Genomic DNA, 21,203 nt, shown 5'->3' with positions numbered 1-21,203 from the left:
TTGCGGGGAAACAATGAAATTGTGACAGTGTTGTAAAGTTGTATTTCGAACATATCGTCATATGTCGAGACAAATGACAAGTCAAATTTTACGTCAGATGTCGAAAGGATCGTATGTTCGTTTGTCGAGGTACCACTGTAACACTATTTTTTTGTTTTTAACCAAATGTTTTCCCTTAAAATCACATTCATGAAGTTGAAGTGATCATCTTGACATTAAAAAAAATTAAAAATCCTAAATCCACCTCGGTGGCCAGTTCAAGACCAATCAAGCCTTTTGGGAGTCGAGACTAAGGTGCTCAAAATATGGTCTTGAGACTTAAAAGTTAGAACTTCTATGGATTTTTCTTTCATGAACATTATGACAAAATCCACTTAGGAATTCCTTCTGGTGCTGCTACTTTCCCCTTTCCGTCCGCGCTGTCCATCCGTCTGTTGGCTTCGAACAGTTCCAGCCACAATCGTGACCCCCCGCTGAGACATTTGGAGGTGTAATCTACAAGAATGTTTCCAGCCAGACGCTATGATGCCTGAATTATGATCGGTTTAGACCTCTGCCAAGCATTTTTGGACTCCCAGCCTTAGCGCACCGTCTCGGCATGGAGACAAGCCGACCTCATGGTTGAAGGATGCCACTGAAAAAGGGACTCAACACCCAATGAAAAAATAAAACTACTCATGGAGAAACTCAAAGAACTTCAAGACACAGGAACTGTCTTTCTCCACATGTTGACTTCAAACAGAATCTTACCACTTGCTCTCACACGAGCGGCAAAAGGGCCTTGACAGCAAAAAAGGAGAAAAAAAAAAAAAACAGCCATTAAACATGAAGCGACTAGAGGCAGATAAAAAGCCAAAGCGAGGGGAGAGTGTAAGAAGGAGGAAGGCAGACGGGAGTACGGCGGAGGGCTTCTCATTTGAGAATCTCTTGTAACAGAGTCTTGGAAATGACAGAGGATTTGCGTGAGAGCATAATCCGTCTGCTCTGCTATACCTCTTGAACACAGACGAGGCGAGGAAAGGGGAATTTTGTTTGGTGTGGCGCAATAGACGTCCACTGGGGAGGGAGAGTCGAGCCAGAACTGTTCAGGTTACCGTTGATGTTGATATAGTTGATATAGCCCAATATAGTTGAACTGATAGGGACCCAGACAGCAGACAGACATTGAATAAATGTTGATTTTCCATCAAAATCATCAGTAGTGGTTGACGTCGAAATTCTCAACGTTAAGTGACATTGAAACAACGTTGTTCTATGGTCTGTAAGGCTATGGTTGGGTTAACATTGTTTTATAGTTGACAAATAGCCGATTTATGATTGACCGGGAAATATTGAAAAGTTATTGAATTATGGATGAGCGGGCGTTTTGGTCAAAAACATAACATTGATTCAGCGTTGTTCCAATATTATTAATAATCGAAATGACGTTTAGGTTTTGTAAGGATTTCAACCTTGAAACTACATTAATTGGGGGTGCAAAAGAGACGTTGATTCACCGGTATAAGATCGACAACGGAATGCTGATCGGACATATTTTCAACGTCGGTCTGCTATCTGGGGAGTGTTCATGTGTCACCATCATTGACGGTGGTAGAAGTCCAATCCATTTTGACTGGAAGGTCTGGCAGCAAATAGTGAATGACCACTGCAAATAGTGAATGACCACTGCCAGCCCTCCCATTCAAAATGGATTTGACAGATTTTGCCCTCAATGGCAGCAAATGTGTTAATATTTTTCCCTCCCAAACATCTATATGAAGTAACAATTAAAACTATAAGGATTTTGCAGTTGATTTCTGTTCTCTGCACTTTAAAAAGCAATTTTTTTTTTACTCTGCTCGTAAAGTGTTCAACTGGATGGAGCAGTTTAAAATAAAGTCAATTTACTGAATGCCCACCTTTAATATATTATGAACCCAACCAGCAGCTTTAAAAAATGCAAAATGTTTGAAATGACGCCATTTCGTTAGTGTACACCTTCAAGCTCGTCAAAATCACTCTAAAACTTTAAAATCTCTCTTAAAATGCAACTCATATAATTTTGTTGTTTTGTTTTAGCAGCAAAAAGTGACATTTAGGTCCAAAACAGACTCAAAGCGGAGTAAAAACTCACCGAGCTCGGTGGTTGTTGAAGCCGCCCAGAGAGCACTATCCGTCGGCGAGAAGCCTCCACGGCGCGGCCGGTGGAGGACGAGACACGCGTGGGTTCTAAACTCGCAGGCTGCAGCGTGGAGCTCTTCCGAAGCAGAGGAGTCTTCTCCCTGCTCACTCACTTGGAAGACTTTTAAGACTGGCGTTTTCTTTTTTTTGGACGTCTACGCCCCCATCAGGTAGTTCTCATATAACAGCCCCCATTCATCCAAATAACGCCCACCTTCAATGCCATTAGCCCAGGGTGTCTCTAAGTGATTTCACCCCCGTTTTTGACAAATTCATATTTAATAAGCACCAATCCAGACTTGTTCATAATTTATAGGGAGGTGGGTGGGGCCACTGGGTGGTCGTGGCACCCTGGGGAGACCCAGTCACACCACTAGACAGTGACAACAACCCACTTAAAGATGATGGAGGCTGTTGCTAGGGAAGAAAACCCCAAGTGGAGACTGGAAAACAACCCACCAACCCTCAAGTAGCCGTAGTTAAACTTTTATTATTATTTTAACACAGAACTTTACAAAAATGAACAGTGCAATGCCCAGGCTCTCTGAATAAATGTTTTTTTTTTTTTTTTTTTTTAAAGTGAAACACTTGAAACACCAAAGGGTGATACAATCCAGACCAATCCCATGAAAACAAAATCCACCAAATGTGCAGTGCAAATGAGGCGAGGTTTTTAACCTTACAAATGAACAAAAAAGTGACTTGAGCCTGGATGATTCCTCACAAGTGAACCAAAAACATTATGAGTCATGCAAATCTGAACTTTTTTTCACCCCAAAAGAGCTTGAAAGTATGAAACCATTTCAAGCTGTTTCTCAAAAAAAGATAGCTTGTTGCCATGTGACCAAGTGACATGTTGAAAAATATAACAAATTTTTTGCTTACCAGTCACCTCAACCCGATGTTCTATGAACTTGAGAAAATAAACATGAGCATAAAACAAATAAAAATGAACTTTAGGAAAAAAAAAAAAAAAAAAAGATTCCAAATGGGTCATATTATTAACATATTTTTGAATATTTTGTTTTTGTCAACTCCACATAAAAAGGGAACAAATAGAACATAAAAATATAAATACATATAAAAGGTGATCTTAAAAGACTTTGCTTTCGGTAATTACCAAAAAAGCTGGTTTGGTGAGAGGTTGTGGGTCAATAGGACTGTAATGGGACTGGAAAAGAAATTAAAATTGGTCACGCAAGCCAAGAGAATGAAGAAAATATGGCAGTCGGGTGAAGTTGATACATCGTCTTATCCGTGCTCTCATGTCCTGTAGCCTTAGGAAAGGAGGGCAGAAAACACTTATTCACTTGGCATACAATAATCATGTGACAAATCTCAGAAGTAGCGTACTACCTGATGTGGGTCAGAAGCTGTGTGAACTACACAGTCAGCATGGTCTGAACTCCACTCTCCGCCAAACCCTACAAACGGAAAAAACAACTTCAGTGGGAAACATATTGAATTCCTATTTAAACATAGCATAAAGTAGGAAAACAAGACCTGACTGCCATCTAGTGGTATTAATTACACATTGCTGGAGTGCCACAAATTAATTTTGATACAGAATTTAGCCAAGGTTGAAAAAGACTGACAGTTATACGGTTACCCTTTTAACTGCTTCCTAAAGTAATCAGAAAAGAATATAGAAAATGCTCTTTATAGGACATATGACTCTATTGAGCTTCCAATTAGGAAAAATAAATAAGTACATTTTCACTGTACGGACTCACCTGATGAAAATTTTGATCATGTGTCCAGTAAGGCACATAGTACTGTGCAAACAGGGGAAAGACAATATGTAAGAAAGCACAATACATGAAGAAAGGACTATCAGTAAGCCGAAAAATTAAATATACCTGGTAGGCGTATGGGTTCGGCTGGTTCACTGGCATCTGTGGAACAATAAAGCTTCCATATTGGGAGTGGCAATACGGCTGCTGTAGATGTTAGAATACATATCAGATTAGTTAAGAGCCTATTTACAGTAGTAGCTGAATGTAAAGCTGATATCAGGCATGAAAATGGGTCAGGGGTTAAATAGGCGAGAAGGGTGTGGAGGCAACATGTTCCGGTAGGGCTGTCCCAAACGACTAATTTTCTCCCAATTAGTCAGCCGACTATTTTTAAAATTAGTCAACTAATATATATATATATATATATTAGAGGTGTGCGAAATTTCCGTTTCTTAGATTATTCGCGATTTGGCCGTGGAAGATTCGAGAACGATTCACAAACATCCAAATTCCGATTATTGAAATATGTCAAGTAAAGCGGAAGTAAAACACACTCAGCGCGCCGCGCGGTCTTCGGGACGCAATGAGGAACGGAGCGAGAGTAGCTAAACATCATGCTTGTCATGACCCGGCCCCTCGGGTAATGCCAATGCTCAACTCACGGCTCTAGCTCAACTCATGCCGCGAGATAAAAAAACAACAACATACCTGACTGCTGCCGACAGCTCCACATAATGCAGTACTTCTCAAATGGTGGGGCGCGCCCCCCCAGGGGGGCGCAGAGCGATGCCAGGGGGGGCGCGAGTGACCTCGGGGAACATGCTTTTTTTTTTTTTTTTTGCCGTACTAGAATAAAGTGTACTTGCACATCCACTCCGTGGGTGGCAGTGGCGCTCTCATTTTCAAAGTGCGTGCAGTATTTTTGAAGTAAGCAAGAGCACACGGAAGAGACTCATGCAGAGCTGGACTCACGCAGCGACCCACTGTCTTCTTCGGTTCTCACGTGTCCGGCCGAGAAGTGCCGTTTTCGGCTTGGGATCGTCACGACCACCGCCCTCACCTACGGTTCTCCCTCGGCCGCCGAGAATGCGCTTTTTTCGGGCCGTTTGCCTTTGACTTTTAATATAGTGGGAAATGAGGAAAGACCACTGTTTACTGAGTCTAAAAATGATTATAGCGGAGAAGCCAAATCAGTTAAGACGCCACTTAAAGACATTAGACCTCAATCTCATTGATAAGCCGCTTGATTGTTTTTCAGCGAAAATGTGCCGAATATTGCCAATTGTCACAATCGTCCCGCTTTGTCAGTGTTATATCAGTAAACCAGTGAGCACTGTGGTGAATCAGCGAAAATAAAAACTTTCCTTCTGTCCAAAGACTTTCCCCCCCCCCTTCTATTCAGTTTTGTTTTTTTTCGGTCAAATTTTTTTGGCATGTTGTCCTGAAGAGTAAATGTTTCTAATCAATTTGAATTTGTTATTATTTACTGATTTTATTACATTTTATTTTTCAGTATCAAATGGTCAAAAATGTACCTTGAGTGTATTTTTACAGTTTGGATGTGACTTTTTTTTTTTTTTTTTTTTTTTTTAACTTCAGGCAAATTGATGCGCGTTAAGTCTTTTCTGTTACAAGCAACACAATGTTAAAAAAGTTATACTTTATTATAAGTTGATCTATGTTACTTTTTTTAATAGAAAAAAAAGGACAATGTTAAGCTGAGGCGTACTTATAATAGTAATATAGACGAATGATACTATTTACAGTGGCGGCAGAGAGTTGGGGGGGGCGCGAAACATTTACATCTTCCTTGGGGGGGCGTAACAGAAAATAATTGAGAAGCACTGACATAATGGTACCGTAGATATCATATTTATATAGGACTAGATGCAAAATAGACTCGGTGGCGTTAGCAGCACATTTACAGAAAGCTAGATGTGGGCGTTAGTAAACGGCCGCCATCTTAAAGCAGTAGACTTCCCTGCAAGGCTGTTGTAGCGAACCTTCCAAGTGAACCTAATTAACTTTTTATCTAAAATACTCCTAAATCGGTAAAATATTGACTTGGATCTACCTTTAAAATAGTTTTAAAACTTTCACATGTCGAAAGTAGACAAAAGGGAAATTATGGAAGAACGGGAGCAATTTAACAACTTTAACGGTTGATTCACTACATTAAATTAATTGAATGTAGTTTAAAGCTGCTGATACAGAATGGGGATTTGAGTATATTATTGTTTTTAACTGTTAACTTGATACTGAAATAGTCGTTTATTTAAGCCTGCGAGCCTTTTTTTTTTTTTTTTTTTTTTTTTACATTTTTTGTAACTAATGTACAAAACATTAAAAGCAGCTAATAGTGGGGTGGGGGGGTGTCATCAATAATCGATTTATAATCGAATCGCAGCCTCTGAATCGTAATCGAATCGTTAGGTGCCCAAAGATTGCCACCTCTAATATATACAGTGGGGAGAACAAGTATTTGATACACTGCCAAGGTTTTCCCATTGGCAGTGTATCAAATACTTGTTCTCCCCACTGTATGTAGACAGACAGACAGACAGACTTCGCCTTTCCGACATTATTCAGAACAATTGTTATTAAAAAAATGTCTAGTATTATTATTATAGTACTGTATACTACTATATATAATAGTATTATAATATTTACAATATTAATTGCCAATCATATTTCTTAAAAAGGGTGTCATTTTAAAGTTATTCTTAGTGTAAAATCTGAATTCTGTAGTATTATAGTATTTACATATTATAGTGTTAATTCTGAAGTATGTGGGATTAACTCCAGAAATCCAGAAATTTAGATGACAAACGTGACGTGCTTTTATTTTGAAATGTTCACCGGAAGTACCGGCGTGTAAAGTTGTTGGTGGTTTAGCAAAAAGCACTTTTCGTCATTGCTTGTGCTTTAATTTATTTTTTTCGTTTGCAAATGCTGTTAACCAGCGATTTTTCATGTTTGAAGTGTCACCTTTTAACCGCAAGTTTGCGTTTTGGAAAAGACTGCCAATGTTTTATAGCATGCTTTAGTAGGTTGTCTTTTTTTCCCCCATTAGTCTCAGTGTAGCAAAGCTAACGTTTACAGTGTTTAATATAGCTGTTTCCTTATTTTGTATGTGTGAACTGTAATTCTACAGCGTGTTGTTGACCAATAAACATCTGGACACAACAACTGGAGTCTAATATGTTATCTAAACGCATGCACAAATGTATGCACGCACGCGGTGATAAAACGCAGCCGTGAAAATTACCGCCTTCATTTTTATTTACCTTGCGATAAATGGACTCATTGCATATCGCGACAGGCTTGGCAACTTCAATAAAACTATGGGTGTAACGGTACACAAAAATCTCAGTTTAGTACGTACCTCTTTTTGAGGTCACGGTTCGGTTCATTTTCGGTACAGTAAGAAAACAATGCAAAATAGAAATGTGCTAGTTGTTTATTACACACCATTGTGTTTTCAACAATAGGAACATTAGCCTATACAAAGCTAGAATTCTGCTCAAAAAGTAGCGGGTATTTAAAGATAATCCAACAACAATTTGCCTTTCAGACCCCGCGTATTTTCTCAAGTTAAAGCGCCACACAAAAATTAATACATTTAATTGTGTAAGCAGGATGTGTGTATTATTATTTAATTACAGGTGTTGTAGCTCATTTCAATTTATTTAATTTAAATGGGCAATTATTTATTTTATTACATGTTTATATTTTACAAATGTGATGTAGTATTCATTTATATTGTACATATTAGGTTGTATAACTTTAGTTCCTATGTGAATATTAGTTCCTACTTGTTTTGTTGTGGTAGGCGGGCTTTGTATTGAACACGGGGCTGTGTTGGTTATTATTATAGCAGAGAAGACAGCAGTAAATCAACAAAGACAAGTCAACTGTGCCCCGATTTACCACTCAAGAAATCTGATGGACTCAAATAGTGGGTTACGATTGCATATTAGTTTGAAAATCGACCGGCTCCACCGTATTTTTACACGAGTGACTTCCGGTCTGCCCGATCCCAGCTACCGGTAGTAGTATTGACGCAGGAGGGTCACGTCAAATAATAAACTCCGCCGTTCTTTTCGCGTGCGTCTTGTTGAGCTGCTTCTGGGACGCGTCTAACACGCGGCCGCACTGCAACTGGTGTGCATTTGCTGATTGACTTAAACGCCGGCGTTTCACTGCGTTCTTGCGGCGGCCACGTTGTCGCGCCGTTGACGTTTCTGGGTTATATTGTCCTACCGTGTTGGTCCTCATTATAGGAGAGAAGACAGAGTAAATATAATCTACACAAAGAAACCTGTAACCCGATCGACTCACAGCCTCGAAAAGTAAGGGTTACATTACGTCAGAAACTCGTTCGGTACGCCTCCGTTCCGAACCGAGCACCACGTACCGAACTGTTTCAATACAAATACTGTACATGTAACGTTACACCCTTAAATAAAACGTGTTAGTTAGATGGACTTACGCCCCCCCCCCCCAAAAAAAAATATTTTCTCCTTGGATCTACACAATTCACGTAGGTCACCCTTTTTGACTTCAAAATGGCGAATTTCGCCAAAAGGCGAGTGATTTTCATGCCAGTGATATATCTGCATTCAGCGTGCCATTTGCCAATATATTATCTCTTGAAAACCTGTGTTTCTCTTACTTGGTAGTAGGTGCTGCCACCGCTAGTGTAAGGCACATCTGTGTATCTTACAGGGTAGTAGGGGCTGCCACCACCACTATTGAAGGGCACAGTTTGATTCACGCGTGGTCTATTGGTTGGGTAGCCATTGCAGTAAGCGTACTGGGAGGTTCTCATCCAAGGCTCGACTAGACGCGAATGTCTTCTTTCTGGTGGCAGGTAGCCTATTAGGGTCGACATAGAAGTGATTCTGTAACATCTGTGCCAGCATAGAAGGGAGCATTCAAGATACATACGAGCATTCCTTTGTTTATTGATTGCAGGGCCCAGCTTGAGTGTCTTCCCCTTCCAAATGATGTTTTGCTATTGAAACAAACCAGAGTTATTGTACTTAACGGATGAATTGATTTTATGCCGTTATATTTTAACCCTTTAACACCGAACGTGTCGGCAGCAACACGTTTACGCATATCGTCTTTGAAGCTTCATCACGCTGTAATTACATCACCCACGTGATTCTGGTTGGTGTCGTTTGAAAGTGCGGAAGTTGATGTCCACACCAGTTTTTATTTGAAGTCAATCAGCCAAGAAAAACGGGAGATAATGTCATTTGAGTTTTATAGTTTTATTGCACTCATAAATATGCATTAAAATGCTGCATGGACCATGTATCCATCTCCATATTTCCATCATTTCTTGTCCTTTTTCAAAACCGAAAGCAGCACAAGAGACTACTTATCCCAAGTGTCATTGTGATGTCAGGAAGGACGAACCGAATGTGATCATTTTTAATAAATTTCCGAGCGAGGCGCCAACTATTGAAAGGGAGGCATGCGAGGCAAGCAACGGCCGGTGTTGTGCCGAAAAATGCACAACGCCGGTTTGTTTGAGCGAGCGACTTTGAAACGTGCAGAATGAATCTAAAACTACATTTAGCACAAGCTAATGCATTATTTCATTAACTCAAGGAAGAAGAGTCGTATTTGTCGTTGTTTTCCTCTGATGAATCGGCGTCTCGGCGAGTACAAGTGACAGTAGAGCGCAAACGGCGAAAGAGCAGACTGTGTGACGTTGTGTGTGACGCAGCTCCCTCCGTGACCTGTTCAAGAAGCTTTATTGAGTGCGCAATAAAAAAAAAAAAAAATTAAAAAAAAAAAAACTTTATTGGGTCGCATGCCTGAAAATTTTGAACTACTTGTAAATATTTTTTTAAATACTTTTTTTCAATGTTATATATATTTTTTCTTCAATATAATCTTTTCAATTTTTATGTAGATGTGTGTTGGAGAAGCTTGATTGCATGTACGTATATACTTTTGATAAGGTGATGGGTACAACACCTAACTTCACAAAGAGATATCTTCCAAACCCTTTTTGTGTTAGATGATATATACATAATTTTTTTTCTCACTATTTTGCACACTATATAACCTGTTTTGACCATAGTATGTGTAAAGGCCAAAAACGCCTATGACCATACCTGCTGTTTGTGTTGAATTGTCAAACATAAAACTATTCAATCTTATTTTTTTCTATTGAATGTTTATCCTAACAAGTTGAATAAATATTATCAAGCTTTAAAACGGTTGGTCGAGCATGTTTGGTTGTCAATGGGACGTCAACATTACAAATTCTGAAAAAAGATTTTGGGATTTTTTTTTTGTCTTTTTGGGTCCAAAATGTGGATTATAATTGGTCAGTGAAGAAAACAACAGTTTAGACATGAAGTTCAAGGTGTCCTGAAAAAAGGGACCCAATTTGGCCATTGTAAACAATTTTTTCTTTGAAATATAAATGCAACATCAAATGCATGCAAATTCGGCCAAAATAGGCTTAGGTGTTAAAGGGTTAAACTGTGTTACAATTTATCAGTGTTGTTAATAACGGTGTTTTTTATTTTTTTAGTAGTGAGTAATCTAATTAATTAGTTTTCTCATCTTGGCAACCCCGTTATCGTTACTGAGGATATAAAGGTATGCGTGACTATGTTGGTTGAATGATGTGAGATAAGTCTGAGAGACACGGACTCACGGAGACGAGAGAGCAGAGCGGGAGTGGGAAGGAGGGGAGTTGTGACGCCGTTGCAAACGCGATGCTAAGTGGCTCCAAGAATACCTGACTGTAGCCGATAGCCTACAAACTACGCCCACGTGATGCTACGGTAGATATCACATGTATATAGAACTAGATGCGAAATGACAGACACGGTGGCGTTTGCACATGTATTGAGAACTGGATGAGAAATTATAGACTCACCGGCGTTAGTAAACAGCCGCCATCTTAAAGCAGTAGACTTCTCAGGAAGGCTCTGTTGTAGAGAACCTTCCTAACAAACCTAAGTAACTTTTTATCTAAAATACTCCTAAATCGGCAAAATCTTGACTTGAATCTATCTTTAAATGATGAAAAAGTTTTAAAACTAAACATCGAAAGTAGACAGAAGGGAACTAATGCAATAACGAGAGTAATTTTAACAACTTTAATGGTTGATTCACAGCATTAAATGACTTCCAAGCCTCGCAAAGGTTACTATGTTTTGGTTTGTTTTTAAATGGAAAAAAAACAAAACAAAAAACAAAAAAACATGAAAGGTAACACTAGTTTCTTTGCAAAGTAACTCGCTACTCTTTCATTCATGTAACTGAGTTCCTAACTCAATTATCTTTTGGGAGAAGTAATTTGTAATTGTAATTAATCACTTTTTTAAAGTAAGATTAACAACACAGCAATTTACTGAGCTATGGCAGCCATTTCTGCTCACTACAATCTGATATTTGATCTGCTTGATCACGTGACCTAATAAACGGGGGTGTTGGGCCCCGGCGTGAGTCAGTGTCCTGACCACGGCGGCCGCAAGACCGCTTCACAAAAATGCCATAGTGCCTCCTGAGGGTTTTCTTCATGTTAATGTTCAAATTTAACACCACCCACACAAGATTTAACTTCATTTGTACTTACGTCGACAATTGAGTTGATGTCAACATCTTCAGTGAAGTATACGAATCCATAGCTAAAAGAAATGAAGTGTTAGACCAACTCAAGAGGAATATACAACATTGAAAGGAAAATCATGAACTTCAAGTAAGAAATCCTTGTGCAAATATGATAGAAAATATACCCTTTGCTTAATCCTCCGCGGAATGTGATGATTTTCACCTCCTTGATTGTACCATATGACGCAAAAAATTCCCTCATTTCGGATGTGTTCACCTAAATGTTAAAAGGGAATCTTGTTTCATGTAAATCAACCGCATCTTATCATGCAAGTTATTTGTCATAAAGCTCACGCATCCTTACCCTAGTGTCAATCCCTCCGACAAAGATGGCATGGGGAGTCACTGTGCCCTCTGGCAGAATGTAGCCATTGTCCAACTGGGAGGAAGGCGAATTATGGTTGCTGCCTCTTGAAAACTGGTTGTCCTACCAAGAAAACTATCACTCAATAAAACGCCGTGAAAATTGTTTCATTGAATCAGCTTTATGTTGGTGGGGAAACACTATTTTAAACACTACCTCATCAGATAATAGGTCACATCAGCAATTCTCAAAAGTGCGGTCCAAGTATCACTTGTGATGTAAGCACATTTGCATTAAATCTTTAAAAACTTTTCAAAAGCAAACTTTTCAGTCCGTATGATATTGGTGGATATTTCAAACTTAGACTTGCAAGCCAATCTGTGGAAATTTTCAAACAAAAAGGGTGTGGAAGTCTGTTAAAAAACAAGGTTCCCAGATAGCAGACCAACGTTGAAAAGATATTGGATCAACATTCCGCTGTTGACCTTATATCGCTGTATCAGCGTCACTTTGCACCCTCAATCAATGTTGTTTCAATGTTGAAATCCTTACAAAACCTAAACGTCATTTTTATTAATAATAATATTGGAACAACGCTGAATCAATGTTATGTTTTCGACCAAAAACGTCCGCTCATCCATAATTCAATGACTTTTCAATTATATTTCCCGGTAAATCATAAATCAACTATTTGTCAACATTAGTTCATCGACTATAAAACAATGTTAAGTTACCCAACCATCACATGACAAACCATAGAACAACGTTGTTTCAATGTCACTTGACGTCGAAAATTTCGATGTCAACCATACTGATGATTTTGATGGAAAATCAACGTTTATTCAATGTCAGTCTGCTATCTGTGTTATACTAGTCCTTCTCAAAAAATTAGCATATTGTGATAAAGTTCATTATTTTCTGTTATGTACTGATAAACATTAGAGTTTCGTACATTTTAGATTCATTACACAAACCTGAAAGTAGTTCAAGCCTTTTATTGTTTTAATATTGATGATTGTGGTAAAAAAGGCAAGAAAAAACAAAAATTCCTACCCCAAGAAATTAGCATATTTCATCCGACCAATACAAAAACGTATTTTTTAAATACAAAAAAAAGTCAACCTTCAATTAATTATAGCAGCTATGCACTCAATACTTGGTCGGGAATCCTTTTGCAGAAATGACTGCTTCAATGCGGCGTAGCATGGAGGCAATCAGTCTGTAGCACTGCTGAGGTGTTCTGGAGGCCTAGGATGCTTCCATAGTGGCCTTAAGCTCATCCAGTTTTTGGTCTGCTGTCTCTCAACTTCCTTTTCACAATATCCCACAGATTCTCTATGGGGTTCAGGTCAGGAGAGTTGGCAGGCCAATTGAGCACAGTAATGCCATGGTCAGTGAACCATTTACCAGTGGTTTTGGCACTGTGAGCAGGTGCCAGGTTGTGCTGAAAAATGAAATCTTCATCTCCATAAAGCTTTTCAGCAGATGGAAGCATGAAGTGCTCCAAAATCTCCTGATAGATAGCTGCATTGACCCTGCCCTTGATAAAACACAGTAGACCAACACCAGCAGCTGACATGGCACCCCAGACCATCACTGACTGTGGGTACTTGACACTGGACTTCAGGCATTTTGGCATTTCCTTCTCCCCAGTTTTTCTCCAAACTCTGGCACCTTGATTTCCGAATAACATGCAAAATTTGCTTTTATCAGAAAAAAGTACTTTGGACCACTGAGCAACAGTCCAGTGCTGCCTCTCTGTAGCCCAGGTCAGGCGCTTCTGCCACTGTTTCAGGTTCAAAGTGGCTTGACCTGGGCAATGCGGCACCTGTAGCCCATTTCCAGCACACGCCTGTGCACGGTGGCTCTGGATGTTTCTACTCCAGACTCAGTCCACTGTTTCTGCAGGTCCCCCAAGGTCTGGAATCGGCCCTTCTCCACAATCTTTCTCAGGGTGCGGTCACCTCTTCAGAGTTTACAGCGTTTCCTGTTTTGAGTAATGAACCAGGCTGGGAGTTTTTAAAAGCCTCAGGAATCTTTCGCAGGGGTTTTGAGTTAATTCGTTAATAGGTTAGCTACTTCTTTAGAGCGCCTTTTCATGATATGCTAATTTTTTGAGATAGGGATTTTTCTGTTTTTCTTGACTTTTTTGCCCAAATCATCAATATTAAACAAAAAAAGGCTTGAACTACTTCAGTTGTGTGTAATGAATCTAAACTATTTGAAAGTCTAATGTTTATCAGTACATTACAGAAAATAATGAACTTCATCACAATATGCTAATTTTTTTTAGAAGGACCAGTACTTTTAATTCAGGTTTTTGACCATATTTTTTCAATGGAATATCACACAAAAACTGGCTTAAAGAGCATTTCCCTTACACGAAACGCTGTCATTTTTGGGTAACGGGTCCAAAATATTTTAAATTAATGTTCTTTTGTTCTACATCAATTTTATCGTCAGCCATTTTGGTGACCTGAGAATTTATTAAGAAGAAAATGGCGGTGACTGATAAACGAAATGTAGCTTCGTCTAATTGCTGAGACAAACGAAATGTGGCATCGTCTAAATCCTGAGTTGAAAACTATGTCTTACTAGTTGTAGTTGTTAGTTTTTGACAACAGGCATTAATATTCTAATATTTTTTTTACTATAATTAATACGATGAAGAGGCGAATTTGTGCAAAAAATGCATACACTGACGCCTTTCAATAATCCAAGTGGCAATACAAAAAACGCGAGTAGGCCTCCAGAAACTACAGAGTTCCTTGGCATTTTTTTCCAGATCTAAAGTCACACAGCTTCCTTTGTAAATTGGCTAGTTTGAAATAATACCTGACAATACTTTAAACATACATTAAACTTTTTCAACACTCGAAAAAGAGAACTATAGTGGGAAATGGCGTAGAGAAACACATGTGAACTTCGTATTTGGTATTCAAAATGCCTCAATTTTGAAATAGTCGATGCTAGTTCAAAAAAAATAAACACGGACTAAAATTATAGCTCATAGTTGTAGAAATGGAGCCAGCATTTTAACAAAGGGTCATATTTTTGTCCGAACTAGCTAGGCCTCTTCACAGGTGGTCAATTGATGCTAATTAGCAAAAGTCCTTCCTTCGAAATAATTGTTGTAATAGAGGTTCAATTTAGTAATAACACTGTTACTCTTCTAGCCTTACAATAATGATCGTATAATATAATTCTTTAAAACTTACCATATTTAAAATGATAAAAGCCCTGCGCTTAACGCCTAAAGGTCAAAAAACGAAAAGTACTTTTTTGGCCAGTGTCCCCAAAGTGTACAATTTACCCACCTTACATCAGCCATTCAAAATGCCCCCTGGAGATCACGTGGCCGAACGATGAGCCAATCAAGCGTTTGTTATTTCAATGCTCACTGCATTGTTACTTCACAACAGTATAACATTTTTTGAATGCACACAGATTGGATTAACAATATACCAAAGAGATTGGATTAACTGTAGTAATTTCTTTTCACAGTATGATAGATATTCATTCTACTGGGATCAAATGTGAGTAATCATTGCTTTATGTGAACCGCAAGATGGCGACAAACTACTGCGATACAATGCCTGTAGTCCAGTGGTTCTCAACTTTGTTAAAGGTACCGAACCCCAAGAGTTTCAGAGTATAGTTCATATAATTTCATAATAAAGCCACTTTTTATGTATTCAAAACCTAGCAAGCTAACATCTAAGTGAATTCCTGTCTTCGAGATTTCAACTTTACTACTGTATATGAAAATTTTTCCTTTCGCTTTTGATTTTCACGTTGGTAAAGGAAATTAAACTCATTTCATTTCACACTGTTCCTTTCTTTGTTTTCATGTCTACATAATTTTATTGTCGCATGCTTGCATCACATACTATTTTCATAATGTAAGATTTTTTTTTCTGTAGGTCTGTTATTCTTCCTCATACCAAGGGCCAGTCAACCTTCCACTGAGCAAACTGATTTCTCCTCCCATTAGATTGAGGGCTAGTATTTGAAAGAAATGGAATAAAGCCTGTGAATTGAGGGTAAAACAGTCCAAAACCTGGTCTAAAACTGCACATTGCCTAGCATTAGTCAGCGTCACCGAACTCCTGAGAGGCTTACGCAAAGAACCCCTGGGGTTCAATCGAACCCCAGTTAAGAACCACTGCTGTAGACTAACTACAACGTGTTTGGAGGAAGAGCAATCATATTCATCACCATTGGTCAAAAATTAATCTGGATTGTAATACAGTAAGAATTGAACACTTCTGGATCATATTTTTAGAACTGTTGAAAAGTGCTAAAATGTCATTGTAAAAAAAAAAAAAAAAAAAAAAAAAAACATGTTTGAAAGTTGGTTTGCTTCATTTAGGCAGCTTTTGTGGTGCATCCAATTTCTATATTTCCACCTCAGTCAACCAATTAAATCAGATTATAGACTAGAAAATATCGTAAACAAAGACAAAACACAAGGCTAATGCAAAATCAAGCTGGTAATGACTTTTATCGCTGGCGCTCATAAAGTTTATGACATTTATGTGCATTAACCGTTATTTTGTGCGCACTTGTATAGGCTTGTGTAGTTTTTATTTTCGAGACATAAAAGACGTCAACAAATACTCATGCGTGAGTTAATTCTATCTTATTAAAAGGTCTTTCACAAATTCGACCTTTGAACTTATTTTTTTTTAAAAACAGCTGAAGGCAACATTGTCAAGACTACTCATATTAAATCTTTATTTTTTTGCACACGTACTTAATTTTGTGACTGTTAGTGAAGAAACTTTCTGTCAGGGAACAGAAAAAACCCTTCATTTTGTCTGGCATTTACCCTTGAGGGGGCTGCCTTGGCATCCATCCACAAGCAATGCATCATAATAATTTCCCCTGAATGTTCCAGTAAAAGCTCAAGTCACGATCACGCCTGAAAAAACACAAGCGCATTGCATGAAATCTTGCAGACAGACCACTCATCAGGCAATGCCAACACATTTAGTTGATATTCATATATTTTTTGTTATCTCATGCATTTAAAAAGTTTTTTTTTAATATTAAAGTGCCGTTTAAACAGCGTGAAAACAATTGCCTGGAGCTTCTTTCGAATAAATAAGTGGCAGCTCAGAACTTCAGAGAAGCTGACATTTAAATAGTTGCACAAAACAGATGCTGAATTTCTGATTTTAGCAGTGAGTTATACTGTTTTATGTGTGTTTTATTGCTATTGACAGCAGTTCTCTCAGTTTAAATAATTTCAGGGTACTTACGGGACAATTCCTTTACATTTTCGGTCATTCAAGGGTTACTTCATGTAAATTTTGGATTATTTCCTGTTGATTTTAGGGCATCTCTGGGTTACTTCCTGTTCAATAGTCACTTCTTGAGAATTTTGGGATATTCCCAGGTTACTTCATGCAAAATTTGGGTTAATTCTTGTTAGCTTTAAGGCAATTCAAGGAAGTTGTTTTTGTCAAAAATAATGACAACCAAGAGTTAAAAAAAATTTTTTTTTTTTTGCAGGTCTGATTTGAAAATCAGCAGAGGTGTGTAAAGTAACCCAAAAAATATTCAATAAGAGTAGTATTACTTCTAAATAATATTACTCAAGTAAAAGTAGTCAATAAAAAATGTACTCAAGTACAACTAAAAGGTATTAAGTGAAAAGAAAACTCAAGTAATGAGTAACATTGTGAGTAACTGGTTACAATGTCTGATTTTTAATTTTTTTTATTATGGTATTTTTTTTCTCAGCACAACTTCCTCTATATGTACTGTTATTATTATACTTTACTATAACTTATTACACGACCAAATTAGGCCAAAAAGACGACACAAAAAATAATGGAATTCAGATGAAAACAACTCCATGAAACATCACCTGTTCAAAGAGCATGAGTGCCCTGTAGTGAAAAACAAAACAAAACATTGTTACCGCTGATTGGTACAATGGAGTCATGTGGTTATTGTTGCGATGTCTCATTGGTTAAGCTGGGACAACAACTGTCGGCATCTCTGGCAAAAAAATAAAGTAAATATGTAAAATAGAGGGGGAAAATGTAGCCCAAAGTAGTGGAGTAAAAGTAGTGTTTCTTCACAAATCTATACTCAGAAGTAAAATGTTTTGCGTGGTAAAACTAACTAAATGTAACACGTTACTACCTACTTCTGAAAATCATTAAGAATGAATGGAAATATTTTGTGGGAGTTGAATGTGCCATTGAAATTTTTTTGCGGAATTGTACGCATTTTTTTGATAACTTTAGGGCACCTTGATTTTGTGAATTTTCTGATGTGTGATTATGTGAATCTGACAAAAACCTTTGGCGCTGACATATATGTATACGAGAGAAATCCAATGTGTATGTGAATTGGTCAAAGGTTGTCGAAAGAATGGACAGGAAAAAAATATATACAGGGCGGGGCAGAGCAACTTGCTTATTTAAATTTGGCACCCTGAACCGATGGTTGCTCTGAGGATGGTAGGGATGGACTTATTTGAGAGGTTAGGGCTTAAAATTTGTTTCTTAACGTGCGTTATTTATTTTGTGTTTATTTTTCTGGAAAACCCAGTGAGCATCATGGATTGGACGAAGTTGGAACGTGCTTTCGCTGTTGAGGCATTTTTTTCAAGCGGTCGCTCTATCGTCGCAACGCAACGTGCATTCCGTAAACATTTCAATATTGCCCCTCGTGGTTGTGTTCTTAGCCGGCAGTCGATTGTTTCATGAGTAAACAATTTCAGGGAAACGGGAGATGTAAAGTAAAAGAAAGCTGGCCTCCCACGGACAGCAACGACACCCCAAAACATTGACGCGGTGAGACAATCTATTTTGAGATCTCCCCGACGGTCTGCCCGCAAACACGCTCTTGGGTTGTCTGCTTGTTTTGTGAGACAAATTCTCCATGAAGAATGAAGATTGCGTTGCGATGATTGAGCAACCGCTTGGGAAAAAAAAAAAAGCCTTGACAGCGAAAGCGCCAGTGGTGTTACCAAGATGCCAGGTGTGGGTGGGCATTAGTCTTACTTGGGGGGGGGGGACGGGGGGGGGGGGGGGTTGGAAAAAAAAGCAACAATGCTCAAGTAGGTTGAAATCCAGCGTAGGGCTACTGCACCTTAAAACATGTTTTGTTTTCTCCTTGAGATAACTGTTGTTGTGATTTGGTCTAAACAAATAAAAGTTGATTTGATTTTATTTGACTTACAACACATTCATAACTAAACAGTATGGACATGCAGGTGACAATGTTTTTTTTTAGGTAACCTATTGTGGTTCCTCGATTTTATTATGATTTTTATAATTATTCTTTGTTCCGCAGCCCCTTTGAGCTCAATTTGACCCCCTTAGAATACTTCAAAATGCACCAAAATCGGCAGGCAGGTCAAGACAGGTGCAATCTTTGATAAGACAAATTCAAATACACTATGTAGCGCCCCCTAGCAGTCATTCTTTGTCCTTACGCTTTGAGCCCTACTTTGACCCCACTCAGAATGCTTCAAAACTCACCAAACTCAACAGCCAGGTGAACACTGGTGAAAACTGATAAAATGTAACAAAAAAAAAAAAAAAAATCAATATGCGTAAATGTGTGTAGCGCCCCCTAGGAAAAAAAACAACATTATTTCTTTTTTTTTTAAGGTGAAAGAGGAGGTAACAACATAAAGGTTACAACCTAGAACACTATATCCAGTTTTCTTTGGGTGAGCAGAGCATGTCCGTGGGTGGGAACTGGCCACACCTGACCCCCCCCGTAACGCCCCTAGAAAGCGCGTTCCATTTTCTTCCACGCCATGATGCTCACAGGGATTCCTGAAACAAAATAAATAACACACATTAAAAACCAATCTTTAATCCCCACCCTCTCAAATAGGTCCAGCCATACCATCCTCAGAGCAACCATTGCTTCAGGGCGTCAAATTTAAATAAGCAAGTTGCTCTGCCCCAACCTGTATTTTACACGTTTTATACGTGTGGATGCTAAGCAAACTTCCTACAATAACTGAAATTCATGTTAATTTTAGCAAACTTATTTTTTAAGTCGGAAATTCGAATGAATTGGACGTTGATCACCGTCAACGGCAGTTTTGAGCATAAGGGTAAATGATGGCAAATCATACCATTATGTTAATATTGTCCAGCAATTTTGGGTTCCTGGTGCATTCAAATTAGTCTGACCAATTAATCAGTAAAATTGAGCAGGCAATCTATAAGTGTCTTAATTTCAGCTTCCATTTATAGAGCTGTGTGGAGGATGTAATGAGAATTGGCATGTCTGGAAGGTGTGTCGATTCCTGCTGTCAATCGGTTGTCGCCCTCCCACCCTTTTTTTTTTTTTTTTTTTTTAAAGGTTGTGCCATGCCCACCCCGCGTGCATGAAGAAGAAGGGAGGCGTTAAGAGGGAGGTCGGCAGAGAAGTTTCCTGCGCTCGTCAGCCAGCAACCTTCCCGTCCACCATGGCGCGTTTCCACGCATGTGCAGCCTGGGTGCATGTCTCCTCGCCGAGGAACCTGTGAACCCAGCGTACGAGTCGCCATGGCCGAATTCGGCCAGAGAAAGCCCGTCGCTCCACCGGTTGCTGCCGCAGGAAGCCCAGAGACGCGCCGGGGAGAGGAGCCGGTGTCGAACGGGAACTGCAACCCGACAGACCCGGCGACGAGCCTCCATCGGGAGTCCAGCTGTGAGTCCCCGACGTGGGAGGGCTCGGATTCAGGCACTAAATCAATACCTCGACGCAGCAGCCTTATTAAGGTAGGCCAGTTTTTTTCAGCAGATTGGTTGGAAGTGGGATATTTAAAAAAATAAATAAAAAAGCGAATTTAGGTTTGTTCTATTCTTTTAGACTGTATGTCACATGAAAAGTTGTTTGGCAAATTAGTATGGTCATGTCACACAATACAATGACTCTTGTTGCTGACAGTGTTGTTAATCGTACTTTAAAAATTACCGTTCCATATTACTTCTCCCAAAAAGTAATTGCGTTAGTAACTCAGTTACCTGAATGTAAGAGTAATTAGTTACTTGGCAAAGTAACCATAAGCGGAGTTTAAGGGGGTGTACAGGGGGGACAGCCCCCCCGGTGGCCGAAAAGTGTCATTGCATGTAATTGACTTTCTTATATATATTTAAAAGTTGTAAAGCAAGAAAACAAACAAACAAAAAATGTGACGAGCACCTTAGACGGTCATTTGCTTTGCATATCATTCCCCCCCGCAAAAAAATATTGTATTTATAAATGATTTTTTTCTTTGATTGAAATTTTTTTTATGATTGAAGCAACTTTTTGGGGGATTGAATGATTTAGACACAAATGCCCTACCCATAATATGGCCCAAACACAGCAAGGATTGCTAAAATCAAAGA

At 38.8% G+C, this 21,203-nt stretch overlaps 3 protein-coding genes across 8 annotated transcripts in view; 1 reads left to right on the top strand and 2 right to left on the bottom strand.

The window, feature by feature from the left end:
• rftn1a (raftlin, lipid raft linker 1a) overlaps positions 1–2,518 on the bottom strand; it is a 54,350-nt gene extending 51,832 nt beyond the window's left edge. For all 4 annotated transcript variants that reach the window (XR_009061850.1, XM_057827490.1, XM_057827491.1 and 1 more), the window contains exon 1: positions 2,114–2,518. The gene's annotated coding sequence lies outside the window, so the exon portion shown is untranslated. The remainder of the gene's footprint in view (positions 1–2,113) is intronic.
• The window catches only part of LOC130910306 (inactive phospholipase C-like protein 2), a 114,308-nt gene that overhangs the window by 41,218 nt on the left and 51,887 nt on the right, over positions 1–21,203 (top strand). For all 3 annotated transcript variants that reach the window (XM_057827488.1, XM_057827487.1, XM_057827489.1), the window contains exon 2: positions 20,191–20,591. In XM_057827488.1, the coding sequence (XP_057683471.1) occupies positions 20,331–20,591 (261 nt within the window). In that variant the 5' untranslated portion in view covers positions 20,191–20,330. The remainder of the gene's footprint in view (positions 1–20,190; positions 20,592–21,203) is intronic.
• On the bottom strand, positions 2,710–15,170 carry dazl (deleted in azoospermia-like). Its single transcript, XM_057827495.1, has 10 exons — positions 15,066–15,170; positions 11,848–11,970; positions 11,669–11,760; positions 11,509–11,560; positions 8,847–8,913; positions 8,572–8,774; positions 4,020–4,100; positions 3,894–3,935; positions 3,517–3,584; positions 2,710–3,437 (listed from the first exon to the last, which is right to left on the bottom strand). The coding sequence occupies exons 1-9, from the start codon at positions 15,066–15,068 to the stop codon at positions 3,543–3,545; spliced, it is 705 nt and encodes a 234-aa protein (XP_057683478.1). The 5' UTR covers positions 15,069–15,170; the 3' UTR covers positions 2,710–3,437; positions 3,517–3,542.

Source organism: Corythoichthys intestinalis, chromosome 22 (assembly GCF_030265065.1).
Source record: "Corythoichthys intestinalis isolate RoL2023-P3 chromosome 22, ASM3026506v1, whole genome shotgun sequence".
NCBI classification, from domain to species: domain Eukaryota; kingdom Metazoa; phylum Chordata; class Actinopteri; order Syngnathiformes; family Syngnathidae; genus Corythoichthys; species Corythoichthys intestinalis.
This window is presented reverse-complemented; position numbering and strand designations above follow the sequence as displayed.

What these genes read in the sequence shown, in the direction of transcription:
- dazl (XM_057827495.1), bottom strand. An exon ending in ACATCAACTCAATTGTCGAC is followed by an intron (nt 8,914 to 11,508) that starts GTAAGTACAAAT and finishes TTGTTTCAATAG; the next exon opens with CAAAACATCATTTGGAAGGG. An exon ending in GTGGCAGCACCTACTACCAA is followed by an intron (nt 4,101 to 8,571) that starts GTAAGAGAAACA and finishes TAACATCTACAG; the next exon opens with CAGCCGTATTGCCACTCCCA.